Raw genomic sequence first — 26,552 nt, forward strand, 5'->3', positions numbered from 1 at the left:
TCTTTCCGAGAACCCAGGTTCAGTTCCCAGCACCTACATGGAAGCTCACAACTGTCTTTAACTCCACTTGCAGGGGTCCCAATGCCTCCCCCTTTGGCCTCTCTGAGCACCAGGCATGCATGTGGTACACAAACACACATGCAGGCAAAGCATTCATACACATGACAATAAGATAAACCAAGTAGCCAGTGACGTAGACCCCAGCCCCTCTGTGCCTGCGCTCATTTTGTCTACTCTTCGTGCGGGGGCTGGGCTGGGGCAGCCAAGAACCTCTCAGTGTGGCTGCAGATCTGCCCCTTCACCTCCTTCTCTCCAGCTCTGGCACACACATTTAGGAGTGTCATCTCAGCCACTGAGTCTTTTGTTGCTGTGTGTCTGTCCAGAGTCTGCATTCTAAAGCTGAGGAGGCCACTTGAGCTTCCCTTGGATTCCTGTTGCCTGTTTCTCTTTCCAGTCCTTTGCTTTTTAACCCATCTGTCTCTTTCTATCTGAAGTGTGTCTCGTGGAAAGCATATGGCTGGATATTTTATCTGTGCTTTTATAGCTGCAACGTAGAATGGCATAGAATGGCTCATGCTCTAAAAATACCTGGACTGGTAAAGCCTCTGATTTCCCCCTCTTCGGGGCCGCGGTGTAACAGGGCCTCTACTCATTCTAGGGCACTCTGCTGCTGCACTAAGCACCCAGCCCTGGAAGTCTCTGACTTTTAGTTGAACTGTGTAACGCTTTATGTTAGTGTAATCGCTGCTCGTTTGCTTCTTTGTTTTTCAGTTAGAGGCAGATCCCACAGTGCCCCCAGCTGGGCCTGCAGCTCCTGGGTCTTCCTTTCCCTCCTCGGTAACTGTGGCTGCGGGCACTTCCCACCCCATCTGGCTGACACACTTGGTTTAAAATGACTACTTGGTTTGTTTTATCTTGCCTATATTTTGTTCTCCCTTCTTCTGCCATGATCTACTTTTGGTCTCTGATTTTTCTCTTCTTCCTTAGTTCATGAGCTGTATGGTCTCTTCTAGGTGGTTGATCTAGAGTTAACACTGTGTTTAAACTTTAGCTTTCTGTGTTTCTTGTCCAAATAATATTTCATTTCAGTTAAAAACACGACCACATGAACTTTGGGGGACTGATTCAACCCTGCTGAAGCCATAGCAGCATTCTTTTCTAAAGTGTGCGTGCGCACACATATGTGCACGTACAAAGAGGACAAGCTTGCACCTTGATCTGCTGAGCCACCTTGTGGACCCCTGTAGCAGCATTCTTGACATTAATGGTGGCCAGAAGTGGAGCTCACGGCACGTGAGTGTGGTAGCCCTAGGAGTGCCCAGTGAGTGCAAGGTGATTTAGTGAGGTCCGCGAGCATTGCTGGTGCTGCCTAGGTCTCCAGTCAGAGGCTGCCCTAAGAAAGGGGCTTACGTAGACAGAGCCCTAATGTCCCACGCCCTATGGTCCTAAGTAGCCTTTCAAATCCCCACCACAGACTTCTAATAGCTGTATAGCTCTCTCCACTACAGATTTTATTGTATCCTGCCTGGCCGAGCACTGACAGGTCTTAGTGACCTATTTAAAAGGACTCCTATCAAGGTCACATAGATCTGGACCTCTGCAGATTGCTGTAGCATAGAACTGCCTGACTAGGGGTTCAGACTTTTCTAGATCATGTTTTGCTATTCTCGTAGAACACATGGTAGGTGCACCACTGGCCTATTCTGGTTTCTGCAGCCTATAAGAGCGGTTACTGAGCAGGTAATGGGAGAATCTCAGCCAGGTTCTGGGGCCCTGGCGTTGCTTAGGAATTGAGGAGTATGCAACAGGCTTGGGGAGCAGTTGCTGAGAAATGAGTCTCCAGAAGTGGGCTGCTGCCCCACTGACGCGGGCCTCTCCTCTCAGGCTCTGTGCTCAGATACCCCCCCACACACCCCCTGTCTCACATCTCTGCTGCTTTTCCCTCCCTGGCCTTGCCTTGGCCCACATCTGGAAGGTTCTGTGAGTCAGTATGTCCTTCCCAAGTGCCGTTCCTAGTCAGTGGGACTTGGCGTTAGAAACAACTCTCTACATTTTTTTGAATAATAAACCACTTTTCAGCCCTTGACAAGTAGCATCCTCTCTCAGGAATTCTAGTGTTGGGTTCCTTTAGTAAATAAAATAGACACTTTAACTAGTGCTAAGAAACGTGCCTTCCAGGACCCCTGAGAGTGAAGCTCACTAGTCTCACAGGAGACGAGGGGTGGCTGGGACAGAAGGCCTTCAAGAAGGCTGGAGTAGTCCTCCCCCTCCACCCAAGAAAAGGAGCTGACTCCTCTCCCATCCTCCTTTGCGTCACCTTCCATGGCTGCTTTCCTTGAGATTGTTGCTCCTGCTCAGCCTACACTGCTGGGATAGTTTGGAGGCCATGCTGTCTCCAGCAGCGAAAACACACCCCAGACGATGCTGCAGCCAGAAGAGTGGGAGGCGCCTGAGGTTTGCAGAGGGGATTACACAGCAGGCCTGGCCTCTGTGGGCCCGATCTTGGGAAGATTCACGGGATTATAGATGTGTTTTGTTGTCTTTCTGATTCCCTCTTAGTTCAAGAGACAGGCATGGCATCAAGGAAATCCCTAACCTGTGACTCTTGAACCTCAGCCCCACTGAGCAGATGAAACACATTCCCGGTCCACTGTCTCTGGGGTCACCCCTTCATCTAGCATGGGTGTCTACGCAGTCCTGCCTGTGTGTCCAGCTCTGGCACTTGGGGATCCTGAACAGAGGCAGCCCTGCCCTCTCAGGACCGTGGGGCTTCTGGAGGCATAGCCCTTTTCCTTGTCTCCACTGCTCTGCAGTTCTGATCCCTGGAGGCTCTGCCAATGGAAGATTCTAGTGTGACCATACGGGTATCAGATAGTTTCCAAGGATAAGCCAACGGGACAGTGTTTGGGCCAGGAAAATGTAAGCCGAGAGTTTCCGGTGACCTGCTTAGTGCTTCTGTGTAGCTGACTGAATGCCTGCTTTAGATTTGAGCTGCGCTTGCTTTGACCTTGAGATGGGCATTGGTGTCACATCAAATGAAAGACTCAAGTTTGAGTCCATTTGCTGTCCATTCAAGGTCCTTCTTGAGGGGCTTGTGGTGTTTATCTTTAATCCCAGCCCTCAGGAGGCAGAGACAACTCTCTGAGTTAAAGGCTAGCCTGGTCTACATAGCAAGTTCTAAGTCAGCCAGAGCAACATAGTGAGACCTTGTCTAAAAACAGACAAGCAAAGGTCACGGAGGATCCTTGACCCCAGCAATCAGCCTAGTGACCCGGTCCAGAATCTGCTCAGGGTAAGATCAGTGGCTTCAAGGGACCTGTGCCTGGGTCTGCCCAGGGTGGCACTTGTGCATTACGCCAGTAAAGGCAAAAAAATGCCCGCCTGCCCGCCCCTCCCCCCCAAAAAAACCTGGTGCCATGGGGAAGCCACAGCGCACAAATGAACAGCACATAGATCAGCTGCTCACAAGTAACCCAGTTGTAGATATGGAGCAAAGGCTTATGGGATGATACGTTAAAAACTAAAAACCAAAAATGGAATCTATGTAATGTGGGCAAAGGCCAGATTTCGTCTAGGGAGTAAGGAAATAGCTGGCTGTATTGAGATGTCAGAATAGTGGGAGGGATCCTGTCCTTCTATTTGACTTCCCAAAGGGCAGCACAGAACATGGAGCGGGGAGCCCCAGGATCTGGATGCCTGGCGGCCCACGAGTTTCCTCAACTTTGGTGGCTATGTCTGCAGAACTGGGAGGTGGCACCTGGAGCATGGGGGATAGACAGACAGCGTGTCTGGAGCTGGAACCTAGCATCAGGATGTCAAAGCTGGCAGGACCTCAGGAAGCATCCGGTCAAGTGGCTCTGTCCAGGCTGGAGCATACATAAGTAGGCCAGATGCCTACATGCCCCCCAAGTCACCAGACTCCCCTGAAACAGAAGGCCGGGCCTCTAGGCAGGAGCTTCTGACTGATTCACAGACAGAGGCCCTCAGTGGATGCTGGAGTGAGAAAGCAGAGGCCAGCCCGGGAGAGGCTCACTTTATCTCTGATAAACAACCCGAGAGGCTGTTGCCTGGGAGGTATCTACCTGCTGTGGCACAGGTAGATCTCTTGCTCTCAGCCCGGTGTGGCAGAGGCAGGGAAGGAGCCCTAGAACTTGATTCCTCAGCTCTGTCAAACCCATCACCAGAGATGGGGTGAGCACCCTCTCCACTGGGTCCATGCCAGGCCGTCCCGCGGCCAGCTTCCCAGGCTCGTCTGGCACTGGTCCATTCCTGCTGCACCAGCCCCAGCTCCCCATCTTTCCAACGTCCTCATTGCCTGGGGTGGGTCTCACCAGGACAGGGTGAGGGGACATAGACACCCTGGAAGGGCTAGCTCTCCCCAGGGCTGGGTCCAGGATACATATCTACTTTCCTTCAGTATGGCTCCATGAATGCCCACTGGGCTCTCGTCTGACTGGAGGAGGATGTGGGTACCGGTTGAATGTGATATCACAGCAAGTGCCATAATAGAGCAATTGACTGTCTTACGCTCCATCTCCACACCTCTGCACCTTACTTCAGGGGGCGAGGTCAGCACGCAGCTCCAGATCATCCCTGCCAAGGAAAGGTACCCAGCCTCTAGGGGCTGCTTAGCCCATGCTCACGCGCCCCTTTGAGCTTGTCCATGGCTCTGATGCCGTGAGCTCTGGCTCCCTCTGAGAGGGGGAAAAGTTTTATTTTTGCTGTTTTTTTTTTTCTTATGGCGTTGGGGATTGGTGTTTAAGACCTCACAATTATAGAACAGGCCATACAGGCCTGTACTGTATAGGGCTATACCATATAGACGCAAATTTTAGTTCTGTGTTTTGAGACAGTCTCACTAAGTTGCCCATGCAGGCTTTGAGCTTTTAATTCTCCTGCCTCAACCTCCTGATAGCCAGAATTGTAGGCCTGTGCCTCCAGGACATCTAGGTAGCCAACTTCTCAGTCCTCCAGGGTGTGTGCTCTGAGGTCCCTGTGCAGGGTTCCCTGGAGCATTTCCTGGCTGGAAGATGATAGATTCCTGGCTGCTTTGGTGTCAGTGATCCCTGGTGAGGCAAGGGAAGGCCTCCCACCTTATCCTGGGGGGTATGTCCCCGCCTTCCTCAGTACTCCTCCTCTGTCTGCAGTGGGAGAAGGGCTGGGCCCGGCCCTGGCAAGGCCCAGAAGATGAAGAGCACACCGGAGCCCGGCTGGTATTTCCGTCTAACAGGGTTGCACAATTCATTATTTATTGCCATCTGATTTTCCATCAGATTAGATCCTGTCATGTTTTCCAGTGTCTGGGTGGCCAGAGCCTCAGACTCTTGTCTCCTTGAGGGACAAGGCATCATCCAGTTTGCCACAGGGTAGTTTATCGCTGTCATTGTTGCAGGATGTCCGGCAGGACTAGAGCCCTGCGAGATGCTGTTGGATCAGGCCATGGCTTCGAGGTTCTGCCCAGTTCCCTGGAGGTCTTGGTTCCCAGTCGCATGCCTCCCCACCCCAGAGCTATCTTCTCTGTCATTGCTCTCAGGACAATGGCCAGTGTCACCCGAGTCAGTCTCTCCCCACAGGCCCTCCTGTGACTTGACCCCCCAAAGGAATCCCATAGAAAAGCAGGTGGGGTGGGGGGATACTCTGCATGTCACCACCCGCCCCGACTGAGCCAGCCTTGCAGCTTTGCGGGTTATTTAAAAGGCTACCCCTCTTCCCCCGCCCCCCTCCATGCACGGCACCGTACACTCAGGGATTCCCCACCAATATCCATTTTCCAGAGATGAAAGAAAGTTCTGCTTCTAAAAATAGCTCACCTGGCACCACAGTTGCCATGGCAACCTGTCCTTCTTAGGAGCCTCCCTAGGAAAGAGGGTTCTGGCCATGGTGGCACATGCAGAGGGACCTCTTAGACTGTCACCTCCTGCTATTAAAGAGGCTTGGTGAGCCCTCGGGGAGCTGAGGCTCCCTGTGGAGTCAACCAGACAGAGTTGTGTTGAAGAAGGGATGGAGAGTCCAGTGGGCAGGGCCTAGGGCCCCAGAACACAGTACATGCTAGGTCTGTGCCGGCCATGCACTGAGTATGCTACCATCTTCCCCAGAGAAGGCATCTCCGTCCCCAGAGGAACTCACCTCTGCAGCACACATAGTACAACCCCACATCATTTTATCCCTGTGTGAGGAAGGCTTGCAGATTAATAAGGGCCTTATCTTTACATCTGAGGTTGCTGCCGTCATGGCACGCAACCAGTCTGCTAATAAAATATGGTATTATAGGGAGTTTTATTTAGTTATTAAAAACAAAATTATCATTTATAGGAATATGAGTGGAACTGCGGATCATCATGTTAAGAGAAATAAGCCAGCTTCGGTCAACTCTGTGTATTCTCGTGTGGAATCTAAGCTGATGTGGTTATCTGCACTCATGGATACGTGTGGCATGAGAATAAGGAGGGGCACTTGGAAAGAGTACAGGAACCAGCAAGAGGGCAATGGGGGTGAAACAATCAAAGCATTATTTTATACTATGAACATTTACTTCCAGAAATACCCTTAGCATAGGACTGACACACTTAACTCAGGCCCCAGGAAGATGACCACAGGACCACCAGGCTCCTCCTTATGCCAGTCTGCCATTTTCTTATAGAGGTACTAGCCAGAGTGGCATCTGTGCCTAGCTTTTCAGAGAGACCAGAGGGCCCACAAGGTCCCTGTGCCCAGGAAGGTGTCTCAGTAGTCACCTCAACCACCAGAGGTGCCTGGTTCAGTGAGTCAAACCCCAGAGGAGGAACGTGACAGGTGTTAGCCACAGCAGTCCCAGGCGGTTGTCCAATCATGGCTTCAAAATGTCATGCCCTATTCCCAAACCCCATGCGGCTGATATGCATGCCGAAAGGGTCCAGGCAGATTTGATTAGATTCCAGATCTTGAGATAAGGATCATGCAGGTGGACCCAGCATAATCTCAAAGGTTCTTAAGAGGGAGGAAGGGGAGTCCAAGAGGATGAAAACTACCTGCCTGCCAGTCTTGAGGATGGAAGAAGGCGAAGGCACAAGCCAGGGAGTGAGGGCAGCCTCTAAGAGTGAGAAAGGCAAATGCGTTCATCCCCCACCCCGAGTACTCCCGGGGCACACAGCTCCATACCTGAGTTTAGAACTCAGACTTTCAGGTCTGCATGTGATAAGTGTACTGTTTTAAGCCAGTTTAAGTTCCCTGGTACTGCGGTACGTGACCAGTTACCACGCCTCAGTGGATGAAGGCAACTAGGCTATATTTTCTCTCCAAGTTCCAGAGGCTACAAGTTCAAAATCAAGGTGTAAGTGGGGCCAGAGCCCCTGAAGCCTCAAGGGAAGAATCTATTATACACTGTTCTCTTGGTGTCCTGTGTTGCTGGCTGTCCTTGCTGTCCACTGGTTTCTATTTCCATCATTCCGGTTTCACCCTCTGCCCTGCAACTATGTCTCCTCCTCCTCCTTTTCCTCTTCTCCCTTCCTCTTTCTTCCTCCGCTTTCTCCCCCCCCCCATACATACCTAGGGTCTCTCTATATAGTATCTGACCTTGCAGCTCGCCATCCTCCTGCCTCAGCCTTCCAGGTGCTAGGGCCACCGTCCCATGCCACTGTTTCTTATCTCGGGTTCTCTTATGGATAGCAGCCATATTGGATGTTCCGGCATGACTTCATCTTGACCAACTGTATCTGCACTTTCTCTTTAAGCAGTCACATTCAGAAGTTCCAGGAAGGTCATAAATTTGGGATCAGGTAGGGGAATGGCACTAACTCGCCCAGGACAGCCACTAAGTGTTGGAAGCTCACCCCCACAGGAGGCTTTGCCGTGAGTGGGAAAGCCATTTCTGAATGCTGCTCTGTAACACATTGGTGACTCGAATTTCATGAGTTTATTCTCTTTTAACAAAAAGAATCCGTCGTTCCTTGTGACCCTGATGGGTGTTTTAAGAACCAGTGCTTTCCTGAAGATGAAGCTTCATCAGGTAGGGACTGGTCTTTTGTGGTCATTTATTCCACGTGGTTGCGCCATTTAAGAGCTGGCCTGCACCTTATTCCTGGCTCCGCGCCTGTCTTAGAGGCTGAGATCATTTTGCTCTTGGTGCTCCGCAGTCTGGGGCTGCTATGCCATTAGCCCGAGAGACCTGGGAACACTACTGGCAGAGGGAAGCACAGAGTCTCAGGCCCAGCTCTACTGCATCTTTCCAACGAGGATTTTCTTTTTGTGAGACTTCTAGACTCACCATGGCCAAGTCTTAGTCACAGCAGGGGTGGGATCATGCCTTGGGCTCTGTGTTTGAGCAACATCGGTGCTACTGCAGGAATGTGGAGTAAGGACCACCATCTCCTCCTTCAGGGGCAACATTTATATAGAGATGGCATGGGATGTGACCAGGACTCTGCCTACCCAGAACTCTCCAGTCCTTGGCTTTCTGCAGCAGTTCTGGCCTTGCCTCTGGCCTCTCTAGCCTGCCAGTCTGCTCACCACGCCATTGTTACCAGTCCTGCCTTCTACCTGTACACCACATGCTTCCTTTTGTTGCGGGGAAGGAACAAGTCCCCTTGGCTTGTGTCAGACTCCTCCACCAGCTTTCCCTTCAGTCGCCCACCTTACCACTCATTTCTTCCCACACCCTGCCCTCTGTATGGGACCTGCCACCCTGTGCTCCTGCTGGCCACCAGAGAGCATGTCCCAGCCCCTCAAATCGTTCATTCCTCTGCTCACCCCACCTTGTCTCCCTGGGGAGGACTCTCCCTGCCTGTCTCTGAATAGACAGCCATTGCTGACCCTAGTTCCTCCCCTAATGGTGTGAAACTAACACAAGTGCATCATTTGTCCCCAGGATCAGAATATGGGCCTTAAGAAATATGTACACAGTGTCCCGTTTAATAACAGGTCAAATAGAGGAGCAATGACCCCCCAACCCATCACATGGGAGGATGCTCAGGCTACTTGGGCTTCAGAAACTGGGGGTCATGTTGAGGTGGGCCTGCAGCCAGCAAGCCACAACTGGACTTCCCTGACTGGAAAACCAGCTGCTGGGCCCAGCTGTTTGCTCAGGAAGATGGCAGGTGCTTCAGTGCCAAGGGGTCCTCAGCACCAAGACTCTGGCAAAGACAGCTCCAAATATTCTAGAATTCCCTTGCCTGATGGCCCCAAGGAGTTCTTTTAAAAAAAGAAAAACAAACATATAGAGTCAGGTGGTTGTGGCACATACCCAGCACTCAGGAGGCAGAGGTAAGCAGATCTTTGAGTTCAAGGCCAGCCTGCTCTACAGAGTTCCGGGACAACCAGGGCTACACAGAGAAACCCTGTCTTGACAACAAGAAAAAGAAAGAAAAGAAGCTGGGCGGTGGTGGCGCACGCCTTTAATCCCAGCACTCAGGAGACAGAGGCAGGCGGATCTCTGTGAGTTCGAGGCCAACCTGGCCTACAAGAGCTAGTTCCAGGACAGGCTCCAAAGCTACAGAGAAAAAGAAAGAGAGAGAGAGAGAGAGAGAGAGAGAGAGAGAGACAGAGAGAGAGACAGAGAGAGAGACAGAGAGACAGAGAGACAGAGAGAGAGAGATAAAGGAAGAAAAGCATCAGAACAATGGGCTCCTTTGGTCATCTCTGCATGTGTGCATCATGTGCTTTGTAACTATTGAAACACACGCATCACCCCTTCTCCTTCTACCTCCGCTAGTGTCTCTTTCTCCCCACATAGTCCCTCTCCTATTCCTATACTTTTTTTTTAAATCCATAATTTGCTCTTGAGAGAAAATGATACTTTACTGAGCCTGGCTGGCTTTACTTAACATGGTGATGTCCAGTTCCATTCATTTTCCTGCAAGAGGTAGACTTATTGTGTCTCTCTACATTTTGCCCTGAATGGAGTTTAGACTGATTCTATATCTTGACTATTGTGATTGGTGTCATAATAAACCTGGATCTGTGGGTGTCTCTTAGAGTCTACTGAGTATATGCGCAGAGTGACCCTGTCAGTCTCAAGACCTTTCTTGTCCCCAGATCCACATTCCTGGGTCATTGTGTGTAGTAGCTGGTGCTGAGGCTTCACACCCCAAGTGACTGAGCACACTGCTGCTGGTGATTCAGAGGACAGGCCATGCCAGCAGCTGGAGCTGGAGTCAAGCCCCTATTCTGCCCCCAAGCGCTCTAAGCTCTGAGCCCACAGCTGGGCACTCTTGCTCCTGCGGGAGTGAGGAAGAGTGAAGAAGGGCTGATGTCTGTTGTCTCCCTGCCATGCCAGGGAGGCCCAGAGCACCTGCCAGTGGCCGCAGTGACCTCCAGACACTGGATCACTCAGGGCTACGGTTGCTCCGGCCTGTGGGGAGGGGGCTGGATATTAGCCCAAGGCCTCTGGAGCTGGCAGGGACACCGTGTGCAGCAGATGCTTCCCTTTAGCTCCCCATTGCTCGCGGCCTGTGCAGCCGGCCAGCTCGGCACTGCTGTGAACTCAGGACACACTCAGAACAGTGACCAATCCATGTCCACCCATATGTACCTTGCCTGCTGCGGGAGAAATCTGTTCTCTCAAAATATGCCTTCTTTTTTCTCTTTTAATTTTGTATCTTGGTTGCATATTTCCTTCATCTAAGAAAAGTCTGTGTGGATTATTTCTAAAACAAGGGATTTCTGAAAACTTTAGCAGACAGGCACTGGGAAAAGTCACAAGCTCATGTCAGCCTCTTGGCTGTCCCATGCCAGCATTAAATCAGCATCAGGGTCGCAGGCCAGCTGCCCACAGAGGCCTCTATGGGCACAGGCCGGGCTAGGAAGCAGGGAAGAAGGAAAGACTCATGTGGCACTGTGTGAGTGGTGAGAGGGAGCAGGCCCTTGCACAGAAGCCCCAGATGACTGGCACGAAGGAGGTGAGCTGAGCAGCCTTAGAGGGTCAGCTGCACCATCGCTGCCCTGGTGTCTTCTCACACAAATTTTCTGTGAGTGGACATGTTCTCTGTGTGTGCATATGTGTGTGTACGTGCATGTGTGTGTGCATGCATGTGCGTGTGTGTATATGTGTGTGTGTGTGTGTAGATGGGGCCATGTTCTGCATGGGGGTGGAGATTAGCAGGAAGAGGGTCTAGGGTGTAGATTTGGTGACAAGAGAGTGGCCTTAACTATGGCAGGGGGGTCCCCGGGCAGACTTTGGAGAGGCAGTGGTGTTGGGTTGGGCCTCAGAGGGCAAATGGGGTGAGAACTTGAGGTATAATGTTCTAGGCATCAGGGAAGTACATGATGGGAAGAAAGGCCCCAAGCACGTGGACAAGTGTTTGCAGAGCAAGAGACAGTTGGCATGGCTAGAGATGGGCATGGAGTTAGCCAGCAGTATTGATTATCCTGGGAGGCCTGCAAGATAAGGAATGGAGTCCTTCTCTCTCCTCAAGTATCTGCTCCACCCAGCATGTCCTGCTGCGATCTTAGGCTGTGACCTAGCGGAGCTGGTACCGTTTTTGTGGGCAGGCACCTGGAGTCCCTGCTCGCCACAGCACCCTTCCCTTCCAGCTAGTCCCCTTTGCCTCACACTCCCATTGACTCAGCCGGATGTGTGTGGGCCAGGCTAAGGGGCAGCAGCCTTAGCCAGAAGCATTGCAGGACACTATCTAGGGCACTGGCCACTCTGGTGTGACTCTGCCATCTGCAGCCCAGACGACAGAGACTCTCGCTTGGTGGTTACAGCAAGTCTGTCTCTCTCTTTAGATGATTCCGGGGATGATGACGAAGAGCCTGCTGCCCCAGCTGACAAGAGTGAGCTCCACCACACCCTGAAGAACCTCTCCTTGAAGTTAGATGACCTCAGCACGTGCAATGACCTCATTGCTAAGCATGGTGCGGCGCTCCAGCGGTCCTTGAATGAGCTGGACAGCCTCAAGATCCCACCAGAGAGCGGGGAGAAGCTGAAGGTTGTGAATGAGCGAGCCACCCTCTTTCGCATCACGTCAAATGCTATGATCAATGTGAGTGCTCCCACCAAAGGGGAGGGTACACCCCGTCAGCCACAGGTCCCTGAGCAGGAGGGTGCCTGATAGTCAAGGCCTCTGGTTTCTGTGGCTCTGAGTTGTTTTCCAAAGCCAACCCCTTCCCACGTGTGCCAACATTCTGCTTATGTCCTCTCCCCTACACAGCTACTAACCGCTGGAGATATTTATTATTATTCTTTTCTTCATGAAGCTCAGGACAGAACTTAGAGCCTCACACATGGTAGGCAAGTGCTCCTCCATTAGGGCTATAATCCTCCACCTAGTGACAAACATCTGTTAGTTTGTGTGTGTGTGTGCGCGTGAGTGCATGCATACTATGTGTGTGTGTGTACGTTTGTGTGTGCACATACGTGTGTTTGTGCGTGCATGTGTGTGTGTGCACGCGCTCTCACAAGCATGCCAACTTAAGATCTGTTCCCTTCTTCCACCGTGGAGATTCCGGGGGCGGGTGAGGGATTGGCAGCCTTAGTGAGTGGCAAGTGCCTTAACTACTGAGCCATCTTACCGGCCCCAGGGGAAGCAAAGTCTAGTCCAATGTCTTAGTCAGGGTTTCTATTGCTGCAGCGGAACACCAAGACCAAAAAGCAAGTTGGGGAGGAAAGCGTTTATTTGACTTACGCTTCCACATGTAGTCTATCACTGAAGGAAGTCAGGACAGAAACTCAAGCAGGGCAGGAATCTGGAGGCAGGAGCTGAATCAGAGGCCATGGAGGAGTGCTACTTACTGGCTTGCTCATCATGGCTTACTTAGCTTGGTTTCTTATAGAACCTAGGACCACCAGTCCAGGGATGGCATCACCCACAATGGGCTGGGCCCTCCCCCTCCCCTATCAATCACTAACTAAGGAAATGTTTTGGAACTAGATCTTACGGAGGCATTTTCTCAACAGAGGTGGCCTCCTTTCAGATGACTCTAGCTTGTGTCGAGTTGATAAAAAGCCAGGATGGTGTGCGACTTAGCCTGGCCACCTGACCTCAAATTCATTGCAATTCTTCTATGTTAGCCTCCCGTAATAATGGCTGCCGGCCTTCTAGGATATTCCTTTGACTGACCTGATAAAATGGAGTGGCTGTGGAGTCTGCTCAAGGCACGCATGGGTGGAGAAAGCCAAGGCCTAAAGTTGAGATGGCAGTTCAGTGGGTTTGCTCAGCCTACATAATGGGGCATTGCTGTGACTCTGGCCCTCACAGCTGCTCCTGCTTTTTCCCTGTGTACACCCCAAAAACGTGGGGACAGGAGACGTGTGTGAGGGGCGGCAAGGACTTCCTTAGTCAGAGGGTAGCAGAGCTGGGCCTGCTGACAGTCATGCCAACCCAATCATAGAACGAGTGACCAACGTCTGCACACTGAGACTCCCATAGCCTCCTGGGCCACAGAATCCATCTTATTAGGGATGAGGGCTGGGAAGAGTTCTCTGTGGTGACAGGAATGCTGCATATGACCTCACTCCAGGCCTTCTTCAGTCTGCCTGCTGAGGGGTCCCAGGCTTCCACCCTCCACGGTCTCGTCCCGTGGACTCCCCTGGAGGTGCACATCCAAGCCAGAGGCACCAGGCTTAAAGAGCCAGCATGGCATGGCGCTGAGACAGAGGCAGTATCCAGACATGGAGACTGCTACAAAGAGCTCAGGGGTCTCCAAATATGGCTCAAGGGGTATCAGACTACCGGGTGACAGCAGGCAATGCCAGGACCCAGAATAGCCCCAGCTGGGGGGCCGTCCCTGCAGCTCAGAGGTCAGGGCAGGTCCAAGTCTACCCTGGGCTGCTTCTGAAGTGTGTCAGCAGCGTGACGATGGAGCCGAAGGGCCACTCACCACCCTCATCTGCTCCTTGTGCTCAGGCCAGGGCCCGGCCAGAGCCTTGGGAGTTTGTGACCTGAGGGCCAGCGCTGAGCACAGACAGGAGCGCCCTCCTCCAGACACTGACAATATGTCCCCTACATGCTTATGCCAGTGTCTGTCCTCAGACCCCACGGTGTGCGGGGTTGTGGCCAGCGGCCAGTGATAAACACAGTGAGGGATGCTGGGCTGCAGTGCTGTGTGTAGCTGCCCTGTGTTTGGCTCCCACCGTCAGGCTGCCCCCATTCACCATCCTCTTTCTAGCGAGCCACCTGTGTGGGCCCTGGTCAGTGACCCACTCTGTGTGTGTGTGTGTGTGTGTGTGTGTGTGTGTGTGTTGTGTTTTTGGCTGCTCCTACCCCTGACCCATCTATCTGGGAGCCGCCCCTGCCCACGTTGCCTTCCTAGATGGAAATTGCTGGACCCGGGAGGGGGGTTGTCCTCTCTGAGAAAGTGATGCTCGCTGCTGGCTGTACTCTAGTGACGTCTTTTATCATCGGTGTCTACAAAGCCATACAGCAGCTCCTAGTCTAAGTGCACAGTGAAATGCTTTATAGAGCACACAGCCCCCCAGCTTGGTTATGAGGCCTGTTTCCAGGTCTAGCCCCCCAGGGAATCCTAGGACGGTGTGCCTCAAGTGATGGGATCTGCGGCGTGGAGTGGCTAACGTGAACCTGACCCAGGGCATCTCATCAGGGAACAGGGTGAAGGCTAGCTGATAGACACTTGTAGCCTATACTAGCCCAGAGGCCCAGCTTGTTCTTGGGAAGCTTCATGACTACCACTACTTACCTGGCAGAACAGCATCTGCTCTGGCAGGGTGCCTGTGTGGCTGCCAGACATCACATGTCCAGACCCCCACTGGGTGCTAAGGTCCATAGGCAAGCTTGCCGGGGGTCCTGAGACATAGGAGTCATCCCTGGCCAGGGCTTGGCTTTTATGCCTGTATGAAAGCAGACCACCGGTACCTGGAGCTGTGGCGACCACAGGAATTTTCTACTCCTGCCCTCGAATTGTGTGCTTACCTTGTTGGTACTATGGTGGAGTTAGCACTGGAGTGCAAAGCAAGACTCAGAAAAGCCACCCTAGCTCCCAGAGTCACCAAGCTGGGTACCAAGCCAGAACTGCAGGATGGCCCACTACAGAAACGATGGCTCTTGAGGGTTGGAGCGTGGGTAAGCAGAAGCCTCCTCCTGCCTGCCTTACTCTCTGAGTCCTTGGTGTGTTGAGTTGTTGCTGGGGATGGAGTCAGGGCCGTGCACACGCTAAGCACGGCTCTGCCACTACACCACCCTCCCAGCCCCAAATACCTCCAAATGCCTCCGGTAAGTCTTCCAGGCCCCCATTTGCCTTATGCTGCCATGGGACCTCTGATAGCTGTGGCTGACGGCTGGGGACTCAAGAGATGGAAATCACCTCCAGCGTTTGGCTGAACGTACAACCACCCTTTCCCAGCCCCTCAAATGAAGCCCTCAGGTGGTCCTCCCACTGTGGAGGTCTGGCTGCCTTTGCACTCCCCACCCTGCCCTGACAGTGAAACTTCTGGCAGCCCACACCCAAGTCTGGAACTCTCTCTGCCCCTCCCTACCCCGCCCCTGGCCCTAACAAGTGCCTGTGTTGTCCACATCTGTCTGTGCCTGGGTCCTACTAGAACAAAAAGTGAGAGCTGGTTGGCCTGGACAAGCCCTGCTGGGAACCCCTCCCCCACCTGAGGTTAAGAAGCAAACAGCAGCTTTTTACCCAGGCTGGGCCTGCCATTTTACCCCCTTGGACTTTTGGTTCTAAACCACCCGTGGGACACGTGAAGAAAGTCCCTGCACAGTTCCCAAGAGCCCAGGCTCTGTGGCTAGTGGTCCCGTGCCCACTGCTCTCCAAAAGCCAAGACAGCACCCTTATCTCCCACCCAGCATGCCTCTTCCTGTGTCCGAGGACACCAAAAGACGCGGAAATGCCTTTCCTGATGCTGTGCTATCCTTCCTTGCTGTGGACTGTCGTCATGTGGTTGGATAGCTAGGGAGGCCCTGCTGAATGGGCGCGTAACCCAGGCCTGTGCTGGAGGAGGCAGCAGGAAACAGGCAGGCCCTTCCTGTTCCTGGAGATCACAGCCGGGCAATCCTTCCTAGTGATGCATTCATTGTCTACTTATATTAGTGGTGGACCTTCAGGGTTGAGTGGGGTGGGGAGGATGCAGTGGAAAGAGAGTTCGGGAAGTCAGTCCAGGTCCAGCCAGCCACAACCCCACAGGAGAATGACTCTCAGGTTCCAGTCATTGACATCTCTATTCTCTGGGAGCAGAGGAGTAGTGGCCGCAGAACAGGCCCTGGCGGGAGGAAGAAAGGCATAGGGTCATAGTGCTGAGGTGAGCCCAGGTCTTCGTGCTTCCAGAGCAGACACAGCCTGCTGCCTCATGGGAGGAAATCAGCCCATACCTCCCATTGGCTGGAAATGGAAGGGCAGGAAAACCTCAGGCAAGCTTGCTTTCCTGCATCCCCTCCTCAGCATTCAACAGCATCCATGGGCCCACAGTGTCTCATAAGTACTTGGCCCATACTCCCTGAGAGGGCAGGACCTTGGCAGCCCCATTGTCCTGTAACCCCTGTGCCTGGCACAGGGCCCAGCACATAGGACTTCAGCAAACCAGAGAGAGAAAAAAACCCAAGGGAAACTGTGCAAGAAAGTGGAAGCAAATGAATGGGTTGCCCGGTGTCTGGCAGAACCCCCAGCGGGTAATTTTTCGGCTGACAAACACCAACCCGGCAAATCCTGCCTGAATGGTTGCTTGGGTAGCTGTGAAATAGCCTGCCACTTAGGGAAAATCTCACAGCATTAGTAGACCAGCTGAGGGTTGTGGAAGATCCTCGAACACCTGTGTACCATGTAGAGGTTCTTCGTCACGTTCAGCACAGGGACATGTCCTCATTGCCCCCATGTCTCAATCCTCTCAGGACATGCCTCTCAGGGAAACATGAGTCTGCCACTTGGCTTAAGGCAAAGGACTGGGTCTGTGCATGCTGCACAATTTGGGCGCTGGGTCCTGTAAAGCGAAGGGGAAAAGCTGTCAGGCTCCCTCGTTTCTGCTGACGCTCAGCTCTGTGATGGAGCCAGAGGCCCAGGTGGAAGAACAGGCCTGTGGTGTAGTAGGGGTTCACTCTGCTTGCTTGGTGACAGCCATACCTCCCTCTTCTGCCCAAGACTTTGTTCCTCACTGTAGCCGGGTGAAGTTGGTGTCACTACTGTATCATTGTCTGTATTATCTGGGTGCCCAGAGCGGTCATTTTTGTCTCCCTCTGAGAATGAGCAACTCTTTCTGCTTAGAGAATAGGCTGTCAGTGAGCAAGGACAGATATCTGTGGACATTTCATGCATCCTGGGGACAGAGAAAAGGGAACTGGTGCCCTAAAGGATGCCCAGTGCCACTCTGAATTGAAGACAGGGCCAGCCGAGATGCCTCCTGAGTGAGAACGAAGGCTATCAAAATGGGCATCAAAGTACAAGCCCAACCCAAGAGAACGAGGACACTTGCTCTCTGACACCCACCACGTACCCTGGTTCCAGAGGGATCCCCCAGAATCTGTCTCCAGAGGAGGGCTTGTGCAGAAAAAGTGGGCGGAACTGGCTTGAGGTGAAGCCTTGTAAAAGACTGGCAATCATCCAAGTGCACAGAGGGATAGAGAGAGGCAGGGCTAACTCTGGAGTTTACCAAGGAAGCAAGCATCTCACAGGATGCAACAGGCAGATGGCAGGAACCTGGGAAATCTTGACACAAGGTTGTTGGGAGAGCCCACAGGGTAGGGGCACCTGCTCGGTTTGACCTGGAAGGATGATCCAGTTGGAGAAGGCTGCAATGTCAGAATGTAGTGACATATTCTGGGGGTATAGGAGGTGCCAAGGGGAGACAGATACCAGGATGGGACATTAGGACAGGCAAATGAATGCAGACAGATATGTACACCCCACACGCTTGAGTACTTCAATTTCATAGAAATTAAAAAGCCATGAGGGTCTCTTTGGGGGGTGATCACACAAAGAAGGAAAGTAGCAGAAAGGGCCACTTGCTACTGGGAATGGCTGGGACTTCTTCCCTAAGGCCTCATTTGATTCACCAACCGGGAGGCACATGGTGCTCCTTGGGCGAGCCCAGCAGGGGATGGGCATGAGATGCAGCGTGCCCTGGTCCTTCTGGGACCGTGGAGAGGCTGTTGCTAGCTGACCAGCATGCTATCCCTGACAGCTTGCTAGCTCAGGGTCTGGGGAGGTGGATTAAAAATAGATTCCAGAATTGTCTCAAATCAGCTGGTAAACCGGCAGCCAGATGGCGCGCGTTCCTGCCGCAAGGGGTGAACTATTTTGAATATGGAAAGGGCTATTTTGGAGTTTCAGTTGAAGCACAGAGCTGCCTCCCTACTGGTGAACATGAGTCACAGCCGAGAGGGCCCACCTAGGTTAGGGGAGGTCTAGAACCAGACCAGGATGCTGCCCAGACGAGTGGCCTGGCCTCACTGCCCTAGAACTTGACCTGGAATGGACCAGGAAGGCACCCCAGCATAGTTGCTTCACCGGGCCAAGAGGCTCTGAATTGACCCCAGGACTCCCATTATAGGTTCTCGGTCCCCACTCTTGAATCCAGACACCTAAGATGGACAGACAACTTTCAAAATAGTAACTTCTGGTTCAGGCAGCGCTGCTCCCTCCCACCTGTGAGGTTGCATTCAGCTTGTTCTTCTTGTGTACATAGGGCCTGCATGCTACTCCTCAGTGGGTCCCAGTGTGCCTACCAGCTCTAGCCAAGTGGGGGCACTCGGGGAGACTTGTGTCCTTGCCATCTCTTTTCCATTTACTGCCTTTGAGCTCCCAGGTCATTGAAAAGCAAGAATCTCCAGGAATCTGGGGCTATAAAGGGATCCACGTGGTAGCCAGGCAGCCTCAACCCTGGCATCGTGGGGAGACAGCTGCCCAGGAGCTAAGATACCCAAGTACCCACAGAGAACAGATACCTGCTGCATGACAGGTCCCAGCAGGTCCTGGCCTGGCACAAATGGAAGCAGCCATTCCTCTCATCCCCTCACCCAGGGTTATCAGGTTCTATTGTGGTTAGTGACTGAAGACAAAGTCGGCAGCACAGACTGGACCCTCCCTCTGGACAACTGACCATCTCCCACGTCCTCTGTGAGCCCAGTGGCTACTCATCCCAGCTCCCAGTTGTCCTCATATCATGGGTGATGAAGGTAACCGTGCAGATTGAGTTTTAGAGTGGACACTGACATCCAGGCCCAGCAGGGTTCTCACTACACAGACCCCCGTGAGCCTGGGCTGCCACAGGCCACATAGGCCAGGCAGAGGGCCCAGGCAGGCTGACCCCATGGCTGCTGCTCCTGCCTGTGAGAGGAACCATGAGGTCACTGGCAGGATTAGGATTAGGAACAGCAAAAGCGATTAGAGCTTGCCCTTCTCCTGGGTACAGTAGGTGGGGGTTTCCAGGTCAGAAGCTGTGTCCCATGGGGCAGCTGCTAAGAAGAAAGGGAGAGCCCCCAGTGGGTGGGCAGAGCCGAGACTCTCCATCTGGAGTCAAGCTGGGCCAGGCCCATGTGGTAGACCTTCCTTTTTGAGGTTCTCACTCTGCGTTGGGGGGCACTTCAATAGGCTCCATGCATTCCCTGTCGGGAGCCCAGAGCTTTAACCTGCACCTCTGCCACTAAGGAGTACCTGTGTTCCCTGTCACCCTTTCACAACCGTGGGGAATTGTACAAAGGGGCAGTGTCTGGGAATTGAGACTTCACCCCATCCTGAGGGACCCCATAGAATCATAGACAGTGTAGGCATCCCAGGGCGGGTCCTTTTTCCCATAAGGATGCTGATTCTCGGAGGTAGAGGGGCTAAATGGGATGAGAAGCAAAGCACTATGCATGTGGGGCCCAGATGTTGACTCTGGCTCCCAGATGGACTCCGTCCACCTCGCCTCCATGGATCCAGGCTGTGAGCCCATGGGTGTGAAAGGGGGGACTTCGGGTGAGCCATCTGCTGATAGGTGGAAAGGAACTTTCTGGGCCTAGATATAGTGTGGTGGAATCTCACAGGAACTGTGACCCTGTCCAGCCTTGACAGGATCAGCCAAGCTTTTCCTCCCCCTCCCCCCCGCTGGGCCCCAGGCTTAATCCAGCTTAGTGAGTACAGCCCTTAGGGCACTGCCCAGCTCAGCATTCTGGGGCGGCAGGGCCGGGTTGGCTCCTGTCTGTTCATGGTGTGGCCAGGATGAGGCCTGCAGAAAGCCAGTGGCAGCAGAGAAGACCCTGGGAGATAGGAATGGATACCAGGTAGGTGTGTTGGGGCTGGGAGAGGGGGTAGATGGGCATCTGATGCCCACAACCAACCAGGGCAGCCCGTCTGTGGCACGGAGCCCACTGGTGCAGTAAGAACAGCCTTTGGTCCACCATGGTCCAGCCAAGGGAGCTCCTTGACTGTGTGTGGGACAGTCGACCGTGACACGCTGGGGTCTGCGTGGTTCGAATGGGGCCCAGCCATCTGTGGGGTGCCTGACTTCGTCTCCCTGTCCTTCTGTACCCAAGGGCCCTGTGGTAACCTCAAGGTAGATGGAGGTCACACATAGCCAGGGTATGTCCAAGCAATCTGCTGCTGCGTTGAGACAGCCCACTACCACCTCCCTGAGGTCAGGGCTGGGGCTTGCCCTCTACTACCAACATCCCTGTTCGTGAGCATCGCCACAGACTTCATTCCGCCTTTGGAAGACCAGTGGATCCCACATGATCTACGCCATCAAGAGGCTTGGGGACAGCAATAAAGATCCAGCCTCATGGCATAGGGTAGCGGCACTGATTCTGTACCCTGGAAATCACACAGGTGACATACACAGGGACTCAGACCCCAGACCTGCTACGGGGCTGCAGACAAGCCCATGTTTTTCCCCTTGCTGGTGCGTGCTAGAGAAATGGCTACCTCAGTGCCTGCAAGCGTGCCCCGCACATCTGTAAGCTGGGGAAGGCTTGCCAGGTCAGGAACCTGTGGGAATATACAGGTGGGCGTTCATGGCGGCAGAGAGGCTGACTGTGGTGGGGCACACGAGGGCTGGGGAGGAGTGGCGCCCAGGAGATGGGTGGCAAGGATGTGGAAGCCCACACCACGCGGCTTCTGGTGTGCACTTACGGGAGTTATGGCCATCCTTTAGCTCTCAGCTACCACAGGGCTCAATATTCAACCCAAGTCAAGAGAACCTTGTATGCATCTCTTGGTGGGAGGTGGTTCAACTGTGTAGAGGGGACAGATTCCAATTCCCAATCTGCTTATGACCTGGGCAGTGCCTTCTAGGGCCTCAGTCAAGGGGCAGCATGGAGAAGGGTGAGGGATCACCCCATTGGGCCCACCCTGGAGATGAGAGTACCTTTTCCCCAAAACCCTGCACCCTCTGTTGAGGTTCCCACATCCCCATCTGCCACCTTCTGTGATGCCAGCCCTAAAGTGTCAGGGCCTTTCTTCATGGCCAGCAACCAGGTGGCAGGGACTGTTTCCAGCTGGGGCCAAGCTTAAGCTTATGAAGAGTGAGTGACGGGGACATGAGTCCCACAGGAGCAGTAGCCAAGGCGGACATCTTCCTGGGCTGCCCCTGTTAGCTCCTTGCTGTGCAGCCTCAGAGCCCTGGCATATCACTTTGTAATGGGGTGGCTGTCTCTTCTCACTCACCTCACAGCGCTCCCAAGAGAGTCTGGAATGCTCCTGGGTTGCCCAGAAGGACACTCTGCCCCTACTTTGCTGTGTCTTATTAATGGGACAGAATGAGCAAAGAGTCCCTTCTGGTCAAGCCACTGGGTCTGGCTGCCATTCTGTCAGTTGTCATAGCTCTGTGAACATTGTTGTCCCGTCCCCTAGTGAGGACGTGAGCTGAGTGGCTTTGCCAGGCTCGATCCCTCTGGTCGCCTGTCATTTCCCATCCCACTCTCCTGGTTTCCTCAGGTAGCTCACGCTGTGCCTCACGTCGGCCTCCGCCTCTTCAGATGGGGTCAGGACCATAGGTCTTAGCAGGAAGGTGGCAGAGGGAGACTTCTAGAATGATGCTTGTTAAAGGAGAGCGCCATGGCAACCAACCCTCAAGCACTACACTGAGGCTGCAGGGGGTTGCCGACCTTGGAGGAGCTAGTCATTGGTCCATCCCTGCTGCCCAGAGGAGCCCGCAGAACACCTCTGATCATTGCCCATTTCCATGAGTTTCAGTGTTCACTGGGCTGGCATGAATCTACGACACTCACTATCATTTGGGAACCCCATGGGAAGAGGGTCCATACAGACAGAAACAAACTCAGTGACATGCAGCTGTGGAGGCCAGCCACTGAGTGGACCTGGCCTTAGCAGGAGCTAGGCAGTTTCCTGGCCTGAGCTGGAGGGGAGGTCGGAGGAGCCCAGGGATTGAGGGCATGAACACTAGGTGCCTGGGCAGATGCAGCTGATGGCCTACAAGGTCATGTCTAGAGAGTGGACCCTCAGCGCTCTGTGTCACCGCTGCCCCTCCTCACAGCCCTTTGAAATGGCACTGCACTGCTCCCATGTCCCAGTGTGCAACAGGTATTGACACCCAGCGGTCTGGTGGCTTAGTACAAGGGTGGGGCAGCAGTGCTGGGGAAGTGGCAACTAAGAACACCCGAGCATGCGCGGGCCCAGGAGCCATGCCCCATCTGCTAGTTAAAGGTTCCATGAAAGGGCAAGTCTAGTGGTCGCTGCATTAGACCAGCCAGCCTGTGCAAGGGCAGCTGAGAACAGAGCTGATGAGCCAACCCTGCCGCATAAGAATATAGTGGGACCATCTGTGGATGCAAAAAGAATCTGGATGTAATGGACCACAAACTTGAGAGAACTTAAAAGCACTAAGTTGATGGTTAGTTTGTCAACTTGATGCAAGCTAGAATCCGCTGAGAAGAAAGTCTTAAGGTCTGTGCTTGGTTGGCCTGTGAGCATGTCTGTTGGGCATTGTCTTGAGTTAATTGATAAGGGAAAATCCCAGCCCAGTGTGGGCTGCAGCAATCTCTGAGCAAGAATTCCTGAACTGTGTACGAGTAGAGAAACAGGCCTGAGCCAAGTAAGCAAGTAGCCATGCATGCATCTGTTCCTTCCTGCCCTTGACTGGATATATATATCTTCCTGAAGACCCGCCACTGTGATTTCTCTGCTAGGATAACTCATAACCTGGAGTTGTAAGCTAAATAACCTCCTTTTCTCCTCAGTTGTTATTGGGGGAGCATTTTTATCACAGCCCCAGAAATGAGGCCAGAGCAAAGTTAATGGCAGGGCACAGAGACACCCACCTGTCATCCCAGTACACACAAGAGGCAGAGACAAGGTGGTTGTGAGTTCTTGATCATCCTGGGCTATGTAGTCAGTGACCAGCAGTCTCAGCTACATAGTGAGACTGTTTCAAAACACACCCCCATGGTTAAAACAAATAAATAAATAAAAAGGCAGAAGTATGTGAGAGGGACGGTAAAGTGACTTGGTGGCTTGGTAGCAAGTTCCAGTCTTAGTCCTCTCCCCCTTTTCTGTGTGTGTGTATTTCTCTGGAGGGTGAACCTAGGGCCTCTTTTCCTAAGCTATAGTCCCAGCCCTATTTCTTTTTTTTAAAAAGGGTGTATTGCCTTCTTTTTTTAAAGATTTATTTATTTATTTATTTATACAGTATCATGCCTGTAGGCCAGAAGAAGGCACCAGATCTCATTATAGGTGGTTGTGAGCCACCATGTAGTTGCTGGGAATTGAACTCAGAACCTCTGGAAGAGCAGTCAGTGCTCTTAACAGCTGAGCCATCTCTCCAGCCCCCCAGCCCTGTTTCTACTAAGGCTAAGTCACCCAGCTGGCCTGGGCTGGCCTTGAATTTACAATCCTGCTTCAGCCTCCCATGTGGGTGGAGTTTCGGGCCTGGGCCACCATGCCTAGCCTGCCCTGGTTCTTCTCAAACAAGGCTTGTTAACCTCTGAGCCAGGAACTATGTGGCTTGCTGTCCCTTTTGACCAAAGCCAATAAAGAGCTGAAGAGACTAAGGCTACCTTGGATCCCACTGGGGACCTAGCACCCTGTAAGGATATTCCAGCAGACAGCTGAGGTCCTAGCCACGGGATCTGACTGATGCAAGCTGACCAGGTCAGGTCACAGCCTGATGCTTACATGGTGGTTGGTCCTTCTCAGGCCTGCAAGGACTTCCTGGAACTAGCAGAGACTCACAGCCGGAAATGGCAGCGGGCTCTGAGTTATGAGCAGGAGCAGCGCGTCCACCTGGAGGAAACCATTGAGCAGCTGGCCAAGCAGCACAACAGCCTTGAGAGGGCCTTCTGCAACACCCCCGGTGGGCCGGCCAACCCTAGCAAGAGCCTCAGCGAGGGTGCGTGTGAAAGTGAGGCTGGCGGGCAGGCGGGCAAGTGGGTGGGCATGCTCCAGCACAGCCCTCGGGCCCCATAAACCTGTCCCTTAAAGTGACCTCATGTCATGTGGTCTTGTCCTGAGGAGTTCAGACTGTTGGCTGTGGTGCTGTATGCCCCACACCTGCCGCCAACTGGCAAGAGTCCCACACACCATGTCTACGTTCAAAGTCCTAAATGTTCAGTGAGCCCAGCTGTTCTCTCTGGGACAGGGTTGCCCAGAAGTCAGGTGGCTATCTACCTAACATCAGGCTAGGAGCATCACAGGTGCCCTGAGCAGAAAAGCTGGGCCACAGGCAGGCTGAGCAAACCTGGGCAAATCTGGGTGCTTCTGGAAGGAGGTGTCTGAGCAATGATGGGTTGGAATGCCCTGTCCCAGCAACGCAAGGAGAGTGGCCACGGAGCAGGGTGATCAGGGCCAGGTGTCTGAAGTGGGGCAGGTGTAGCTGGCAGGATAGAGGGGATGATGTCAGGATGCAGCTGCAAACGGAGCGGCTCTGTGTGTCTAGGAAGCTTCTTGACTTCCAAAGGCGAGAACAGTGAAGAAGATGAAGATACTGAGTACTTTGATGCCATGGAGGATTCTGCATCTTTTATCACCGTGATCACCGAGGCCAAAGAAGACAGGTAGGACGCGCAGTGAGCAGAGACGGCTACTGTGGCTGGGGGCTTTTCCTCTGCACTGGGGCAGTGTCTCTGGCTGGTTCTTAGGCTACACCTGGCTTTTTGAACAGCTCTACCCTTGGGGTACTCTTTCCATCACAGGCAAGAGTGTATTGCTTATGTCCTATTCTTTGTTACATTTTTTTTAAAAAAAAATGCCCGAATGCTTTGTACCTGGAGGTCAGCCAGGATACTGACCAGATCACTTCCAGCCCGGGGGGAAGAAGTGGAGAGGGAAAGAGCCAGCAAAGCCCAGCTGCTCAGAACAGCACAGGCAGCAGCCACCCCCTTCAGTGTCATTGTCGTTATCTGAGGACATGCCCAGTCTCATTCTCTACTGCCAAGCCCGGTTCAGTGCTCATCTGGGCTGCTTCTGGATTCCCAGGTGAGAGAGCCAGACTCTCAGGTCCACAGGAAAGGACCACGGAGTGACGTGCACTGACAAACGGGAAGTGGGCAGGCTGGACAGGAGCTACGGTCAGGGGCTCAGGCTGGTGACCCAGCATGCTCCATCATTTCCCTGCCCCAGAGTCTTCTGGGAAAGGGCTGTCGACCAGCCATGTGTTTTAGCTAAGAAACTACTTCCCAGGAAAAATAGTTTAGAGGGGAGGGGAAACTAGGGGTGGTGGCGCACACCTTTAATCCCAGGGCTCTGGAGGCAGAGGCAGGTGCATCCCTGGGAGTTCAAGACCAGCCTGGTCAGCATCGGGGGCTCCAGGCTAGCCAGGGCCAGCCAGAGCTGCTTTTAACAAAAAGGTAAAGGTTCTTTCTCAATAGCATTTTAACCCGAGGCTAGCATAGCCTGGCTATGAACTCCTGTCCACCTGCTACCAGCAGTGCCATCTTTAGGACTCTAACTGGGGTTGTCCTGCTATCCCTGCCCTGAGGGCTCTGGGCTCCCTACAGTCCCCTGGTCTGGCTGCCTGGCTGCCCCACACTGCCCGTCAATAGGCTCCTAGAGCCTGGGCCCTCAGCCTTGGTGTCCCTGGTGCTGTGGCAATCTATGCCACAAGTGTCAGGAGAGCAGAGACTCATCAGACCCATCCCAGTGTGGGAAGCAGATAAAGACACACTTTATGTCTGCGGAACAAAGGGGCCCAGGGGCTTCTACCAGGCTCTCCCAGACACGGCACTTACCACTTGCCCTCTTCTTGGTCCTGGGTACAAGGACTCTAGACTGGGCAGCCAGTCCTGATGGATGGGACTTCAATGCTGTAAGCAATCGTGGTGGATAGGGTCTCTCCAGATCACTGTCTGGGTCCCCCAGTCCTCATTTTAGTGTCCCATTGGATGGACCATTGGATAAGATACGTCTGGGCTGCCCTCATACCGCAGTGCTGTCTAGATAGAAGGTAGGTGGGGTTAGAGATGGATGCGGAATTTGTAACTTGCTTCCCCTTCATTTCCTGCAGAAAAGCCGAGGGTGGAACTGGGTCAACCTCTGTGGACTGGACCTCGGCAGATAATGTACGTGAGGTGGGACACTCAAGAGCCAAGAAGCGCTCAGTTTCAGGGTCGGGAGGTGTCAGCACTACAAGCTCAGGGCCACCTTTAGGTTCCAGACCTGCCTCCCAAGTGGCAGGCAGAGGTGGCCTCTGCCCTTATCACCAAGCAGTGTAGCAGCGTCTGGCTTTCCACCAGCTCTTGGAGGGTCAGGAGCAA

General features: G+C 53.2%; 1 protein-coding gene across 7 annotated transcripts in view; it reads left to right on the forward strand.

Annotated features, from left to right (window-relative positions):
* LOC121436407 (oxysterol-binding protein 2) overlaps positions 1 to 26,552 on the forward strand; it is a 170,557-nt gene that overhangs the window by 127,978 nt on the left and 16,027 nt on the right. For 4 of the 7 annotated variants that reach the window (XM_041636269.1, XM_041636266.1, XM_041636272.1 and 1 more), the window contains 4 exons: positions 11,701 to 11,957; positions 23,998 to 24,190; positions 24,737 to 24,854; positions 26,303 to 26,366. In XM_041636269.1, the coding sequence (XP_041492203.1) occupies positions 11,701 to 11,957; positions 23,998 to 24,190; positions 24,737 to 24,854; positions 26,303 to 26,366 (632 nt within the window). The remainder of the gene's footprint in view (positions 1 to 11,700; positions 11,958 to 23,997; positions 24,191 to 24,736; positions 24,855 to 26,302; positions 26,367 to 26,552) is intronic. The other 3 variants (XM_041636267.1, XM_041636268.1, XM_041636271.1) reach the window with 1 other exon arrangement.

This window comes from Microtus oregoni, unplaced genomic scaffold, assembly GCF_018167655.1.
Source record: "Microtus oregoni isolate MIOR12 unplaced genomic scaffold, Mior012 000049F_ref0000343, whole genome shotgun sequence".
NCBI lineage: Eukaryota > Metazoa > Chordata > Mammalia > Rodentia > Cricetidae > Microtus > Microtus oregoni.